This window comes from Mastomys coucha, unplaced genomic scaffold, assembly GCF_008632895.1.
Source record: "Mastomys coucha isolate ucsf_1 unplaced genomic scaffold, UCSF_Mcou_1 pScaffold20, whole genome shotgun sequence".
Lineage (NCBI taxonomy): Eukaryota > Metazoa > Chordata > Mammalia > Rodentia > Muridae > Mastomys > Mastomys coucha.
The window spans coordinates 48,339,038-48,346,223 of record NW_022196903.1 but is presented as its reverse complement, the minus strand read 5'-3'; the positions used below and the strand labels follow the sequence as shown (position 1 = coordinate 48,346,223).

The window sequence follows — 7,186 nt, the reverse complement described above, 5'->3', positions numbered from 1 at the left end:
CACATGCTCAGCTCACTGTGTGGACTCAGTGACACCCTATGACAGTAACAAAAAATTCATGGAAAGCATACTTGTTAAATGTACCTGTGACCCTACCTGCTTTCCTTAATCTTGTGAGTAGATTTTAAAATTCTATGAAAATTTTAAACATATGAACAATATATACAGACAAATATATGGACAAAAAGAACCTAAAGTCACCAAGTGACCGACAGTTGTAGTTAACCTGTTTGTCTTGCCAACAACAGAGGTAATGAGACCAGGAAGTGGTTACATCTGGTAGAAAACAACCAGAGTTTGTGGAAAACAGACAGTCACAAGCAGGCCCAAACCAGATAAAAATCCTCTTTCCTGCCTTTTGATAAGTCACCTGTTCTTATCCTTTGGCCTGGTCTCCTCTGAACACATTGTCTATGCAAGATCTGCTCTTAAATGCTTAACAAAGAAAAACACCTGATCGAGGGTGAATTCATTTGGCACAGCTTTAAGAATAAGGTAATATTTTTCTAAACCTTGAATTCCGTGTTTCAGACACTCATTTCCCCAGGATTAATCTGAGCTCTGTATGTTATTACAATTAGAGATACATCACTTTAAAAGAGAAAAGTTTGGTAGACACCCACAAATAGTTAAAATACTATTACGAACAGGCATGGTGACACACACCTGTTATTCCAGTGTTCAAAAGATCTCATCACCAGGATTGTGAGTAACAGCCTAAACTACTTAGCAGGATCTTGTCTCAAGATACTGAACTAAGACCAATTCAACATAGTGTGCAGTGCCAGACATTTCCCACCCAGTGCTGAGGGACACACCTCTGGAGTCCACCTGGGCCCACCTACCCGCTTGCTGTTCTCTTCCTCTTGAGCCTTCCTGAACTCGTGTTCAAAGGAGCAGTCCAGCTCACTGAAGAGACCCACCTCCTCACAGTTCTTCAGGAATCTCGTGGGCGTCGGGGTCTGATCTGAAAGCAGAGGCTAGAGTTCAATAATGGAAATTTTCCTCAAATGCATTGTAAATGGAACCAAATTCCTTCATACTCTCCCATCACCTTAATACAATGCCCAACGGCTGCCGACAATTTCCCAGCCCTCCTGACCACACCCCGACCCTCACCCCTGGACCACAGTAAACATTCTGATCCTCCTGGTAATATCATCTGAATTGTATACCACCATGTGAATGGGAATGAGCCTTTTTTTAAGTGGTAAAAAATAATTTAGCTAAAATCAACTCCAAAGATGCCACTCTCAAACGTGACTTTAGAAGTCTAGTAAGAGAATGAGAGCATACTTTTATAGAAAACAAAAAGAAACAAACAGGCCCGCTAATCCTCCTTCTTAATGCAAAAAGTAGCTCAGCAGTTTTATCTCCTGAGAACCAGAGACGGATGACAAGGGGTTCCAAGTCAAACACGTTCAGCTTCCATCTTTTATAAAATATATCATTATTGATTTTATTTTCCTTTGCTGTAGCCAAAAGAACGTTCTGCAAATACTCTCTAAAAGGAAAGGAATTTCTTTCATAGTCTGAACTTTCTACAGAGCTTACTCTTTAGGAAACTGGAGGAGCTGAAGCCATGATCTGTGGATGTAATATTTGCAGTCTATGTAATATTTCACATCCACATACTCACAAGACCCTAGAGAGTAAGTGAGGTAGAATTACAGGTTTGTAGTCCCCAAAAGGGCCATCTTCCTTCAGATTAGGTACTCTTGACATGAGTAGCACTGAGAAGAATTCTTTTTCCCAAGGTAGAAGATGCAAGAAACGGAAAAACCTAGATATCACACACACACACACACACACACACACACACACACACACACACACACACACACCATGTGCATGTACACATGCAAAAGAGAGAAACTGAGAGTCGGTGAGCTTCAGGTTCTTGTTCAGGTTTTCCCAGTCTCTTCCACTGTGTGCTTGTTATTATCCCCACCTAAGCCCCTGATAAACATAAGACTGGTGTGGCTTTCTTCCAGCTTGATCTGTGTACTGCTTTCAGGTCAGTTTTTGCACAGTTCTCTGAGGTACTCTCACCAGTCATCCAAAGAATATCATTATACTAAAACTCAGTGCCAGGACTGCACTCTACAAACTATTATATCCCTAAAAATCAGGACTCTGTTTACTTTTTCTACAGCACATAGAGTAGTTAATCCAAGCAGTACAGTAAAGATCAATTGAGGGTCATTGAATATATTCCTATCTACAAATCAGGTGACTAATTACCTGCCCTCCTCCATAGAATTAGCCCTTCAAAGGTAGTATGCCTTGACTTCCTATAAGAAGGGGGTACTGAGAGGTCAGCGTGGACTTCAGAGCAGCAGAGTCCCATTGGGGCTCTTTGTCCTTTCTTAACCTCATGACCCAAGATCTGAGTTCTCTACTACAGATGACTGTCAATCAAGCCTTATCTAAAACAGTTATGGGAAGCCTGGGCATTGTGCACACGACTTTCTTAGCATATTAAGTTACCGTGATGCACACATAGACACTAATGGACCTCACATATTCATATAACCATGGTGTGATTCTGTAAAGCAACATATTTATGCAGGACTCTGTGGTTCACAGGCAGTTTCACCCAGATTGCCTCACAGATGTCTGTAAGTAGTGAAAACTATTCTGGAAATAAAGAACCAATCTTTCTGAACAAAACCTCATTATCTACAACCATCTCACTAAACATCTTCTATCACCTGAAGACAGGATCTCCTTTCAATCCAAATCCAGTGTTTTGGCTTTCAAGGAGCAAAGGACCTAGGTGTGTGTGTGTGTGTGTGTGTGTGTGTGTAAAACAACTTGGACAATCTTATACTCTAGAGGTCCATATTTGGAAAATAGCATGATTGAGAGGACATTAAATATTTTTCCTAGATTTAATTTTTCTTATCTTCCAAATAAGGTTCCAAAGGCTAAGGATTCTATGTCTTCTAAACTTGGCTTAGCTTCAAAAGCCACTGCCCACAGACCCAAGCCACTGACTATAGAAGGGAGAGTCAGAGGTACTACCAGGAACTAGTAATTGGGACTGAAATAAGACCCAGAGTTACACATAGGACTTCTGAATAGGGGGTCTAGATAGGGAAGCTAAGTATAAGAAGAGGGAGATCTGTGCATTGTCCGTTGGGCACTGATTCCTCCACTGGGAATCTTTTGCTGGGCACAAAGCTGAACACTTCCTTCCCATCTCAGTAATATTCACAGAAATCCTGCTAGACAAAATTATTTTTCCTATCCTATTTATGTAGAAATCATCTCTTATCCCAAACCTGATGTGTAATTTTAGTCCATAGTTATATTGGAAATTAGACATTTTATTGCTGGCTTTTTTTGATGTGCATCCATCCTTGGAATCCTGTAGACCCTTTGGACCCTTTATAGAGTGCTCTACATTTAAAGTCTCCCTTCATTGTCAGGTCCTAAGAGTGTTTTAGAGGAAACACCCTGCCACTTGTCCTCAAAAGAGTTCATTCTACCGCGTCTGGCTTTCCCTCTTACTCATACACACTTCCTTTGGAAGATGAAGGATTGAGGTTGAGGACCATAGTCAAGTGCACATATCAGCCAGCAATGGCATCAACAACAGAAATAGCCAGAATAAGAGCAGACAGAGCTCTTTTGGTAAATAACAGCTAGATGAGACCACTCCTTGAAGACTTATAAGAACTGGTTTCCATAGAAAAACAAATTGAGGTAAGTGTTTAAGGTTACACCAGCAGTATCCTTGAGGCTTGGGGAATTGGGAGATGGCCAGTGACATTAAGCATAGCTGATATAAGAGGGGACAGGCTCCAAGCAAAACTAAGAGATTTTTTATTTTTCTTCTACTCTGAAGCAAAGGATCTTCAAATACTACTGCACACCTACACACAAAGGAGGTGGAAGTGGGAATGGCACCACCCATCTTCAGGGCCTCTTTACCAATAAATTCAGAACCCATGGAACAACTAGGACCATGTAAGCAAAGGCAGTGGCTTCCCTCCTCTGAATCAGATAGTCCAGAGGGAGATGCTTGAGTTGTTACCAAGTGATTCTCTTTGCTGCATGATGCCCAAATACCTATATTCTCATTTGAAATATGAAAGACATGCTGTTCCTAAGTTTTGATTCATCTTGTTGAATGAGGTACTATACTGGCTGGTTTTGTGTGTCAACTTGACACAGGCTGGAGTTATCACAGAGAAGGGAGCTTCAGTTGGGGAAGTGCCTCCATGAGATCCAGCTGTGGAGCATTTTCTCAATTAGTGATCAAGCGGGTAGGGCTCCTTGTGGGTGGTGCCATCCCTGGACTGGAAGTCTTGGGTTCTATAAGAGAGCAGGCTGAGTATGCCTGGGGAAGCAAGCCAGTAAGAAACATTCCTCCATGGCCTCTGCATCAGCTCCTGCTTTCTGACCTGCTTTAGTTCTAGTCCTGACTTCCTTTGTGATAAACATCAATGTGGAAGTAAGCCGAATAAACCCTTTCCTCCCCAACTTGCTTCATGGTCCTGATGTTTGTGCAGGAATAGAAACCCTGACTAAGACAGGTACTCTGTCTAGTTACAACAGAAACCAGTAAATGCAACCTGACTTTCATTTAACATTTACTGGGCTGAGTATAGAATCTCTAGTCATCTTTGATCTCTTATCCTACCAGGTCCAAGTAAGCCAGGCAATGTGCAAACGCTCAAACAGGGAATAGCCCAGCCTTTCAGTGGCTTAAGCCAGGGAGGCAGAAAAGTTTCACTGTCATGAATGCTTTTGTCAAATAATTATTTCTCCCAGAATCCCTTAAACTTAGTGAGTAAAACCCATAGCTGAAAATTAAATGCTTGTAATCCTCTCCTTATTTAGATCCAAGAACATTAGTCAGCCACAGTCGCTGTATCCTGGATGTGAACGGCTGTGCTTTTTTGGTGAACACTCTGGTACATTCAGTCAGTGGAGACAAGCAACCCTGAGGATATACTAGAACTGGTTTTCTTAGGAACTGAGCTAAGCACTTAGGACTTTAGGCTCGCCTTTCATTAGGCACTTCAGCAAAGAAAACCCAATTAAGAGACAGGATAACCTCTGACCCTTTTGAACTTGCACTTCACCCCTGCTGAAAGTTTTCCAAGGTAAGTACTCTCATCCCCTGAATGGATATTGCATAAATACCTGTGGCTTAAACGACACCCAGGGTTCCAGGGAGCCTCAAAGCATCTGAGGCAAAGGCAAGAAGGAAATATTGATCACTTCTTTTACTGTCCTACTTGCCTCCAGGGAGAACAAAATCCCGCTGTTCTCCCTGGAGATCTGGACAGATCTGGAAAGAGCTGAGCTCAACCAACCAGACACCCAACAATAAAAACACCTTTGCATGCATTTGTGAGAGCTTAAAATGTTAATTTTAGACAAGTAGAGAATAGAATACTTACTACCACAGGCTGAGGAGGGTGAGGCGGAGAAGGGTAAGGGATGGTTACTGGGTATGGGGCTTATGGCTGGGCAGGAGAGATAACATGTGTGGAAGAAGGATGTTGGCCCTGAGAGACACTTTCTCCTTGACTCGGGACTTATACAGCCCCATGTTATCACCTACCACCTAGCTAAAGGACTAGGTGATGCCAAGCAATTTTACATCATTTGATACCAAACTGTTAGTGGCCACCAATATATGAATATATCAGGAACACGTGATGTACATACATATCACATAAATGGTTAAGGTCTCTATAGCTAGTTTGAATTTATGACCATTACAGTCAGGGATTTTTTTTAAAGTAATGTGTCATAATTATTTTTACAATACAATATAGCTTGGTAGAACTCCTCAAGAAAGTGGCTTAGGGGGATCAAGAGATGGCTCAGAGATTGAAAACACTGCTTGCTCTTCCAGAGGACCCAGGTTCAATTCCCAGGACCTACGTGGTGTTTCAAAATCATCTATGAATCCAATTTTAGGGATCTGAGGCCCTCTGCTGGCCTCCATGCACACCAAGCCTATATATGCTGTATAGGCACACATGCAAACTAAACATCTATAGACATAAAAATAAACAAAAATTTAAAAAGAAGGTGGTTAAAATCAGTAGCAAAAACATTACAATTATTATATCTCCTTTAGTAAGAACTAAAGTTGAAAGCTAAGGCAATTTTATGTATGTTTTTATATTTTTATAATCACATTTCTCTCTTGAAGCTTCATCAATGTTTTTATTAAAAATTTTTAACATAGCTCCTGTCTGCCTTTTAATAAAGATATACTTAAAAGAGTTTACATTAAATGAACTTTCAGATTTATATTCTTTATGGAAGCAATAGCCAAGACCATCGGGCAGAATTGTATGGAGTTCAACAAGGGTTCTTCCTGGCAATTGGTGTGCCTCTTGAGTGTGACTACACAGGAGTAGGATGTCCTATCATCAACACAGACATTGCTGTCTTGTCTCCTTCCCTAGGGACAGTGCCATGACAAAGCAATCCAGGATGTGCCTGGTTTTAGACAATATTCGTGGCATACATAAAAAATCATTCTGGCTGAGGTGATTCTCAGCAGAGATAAAACCTCCTTGTGCTCTTGATTCATTTACTGGCAACATAAAGAACTGGTAGACCAGATGGCCTTGCCAGTGCTTATGAGTCAATGGGAAATTCTGCTGCTGATGGCTTCTCCTGTAGCCTGTACTCATTAGATCTATATGGTTTCAAAGTTGACTTAACCTAAACAAGTCCATCTTCCAGACAGATTCACCAAAAGCCATGGATCCCCAAGTGCTCAAAAGCAACCAGGCCATAAGTTCACTTTGCTTTGAGGTACTGAACTGGCACAAGGGTTACTTACATCATTACATCATGAATCTGCCAGCTGAGGGAACAAAAGATATGACGTGATTTTATTACCATAATGTGCCCTGAATGGAGGAAACAAAAGCCCCATATGTCCACTTGTCCTTAATTATATGAGTTCTCCTATATGTTTTGTTCAAAGGGGCCGGCTTCCAGGTGAAACAGAACATGAATGAGTTTTTCTTATAAAAACTAAAATTCTGCAGAACAAGGCCTCAATTCATTCCTGTCAATGATTCAAAAGTATATCTTGGCCAGCTAGAAACATGGATGAGAATCTGACAGTCCCCATAAATGCCCAAAGCCACCAGTCTCCTCCTGACCACAGTGAATGAGGCAGTATGATTTTCAAACACAT

At 41.2% G+C, this 7,186-nt stretch overlaps 1 protein-coding gene across 3 annotated transcripts in view; it reads right to left on the bottom strand.

Moving 5' to 3' along the window:
* Creb5 (cAMP responsive element binding protein 5) overlaps nucleotides 1–7,186 on the bottom strand; it is a 403,859-nt gene that overhangs the window by 296,335 nt on the left and 100,338 nt on the right. For all 3 annotated transcript variants that reach the window (XM_031381940.1, XM_031381941.1, XM_031381939.1), the window contains one exon: nucleotides 846–967. In XM_031381940.1, the coding sequence (XP_031237800.1) occupies nucleotides 846–967 (122 nt within the window). The remainder of the gene's footprint in view (nucleotides 1–845; nucleotides 968–7,186) is intronic.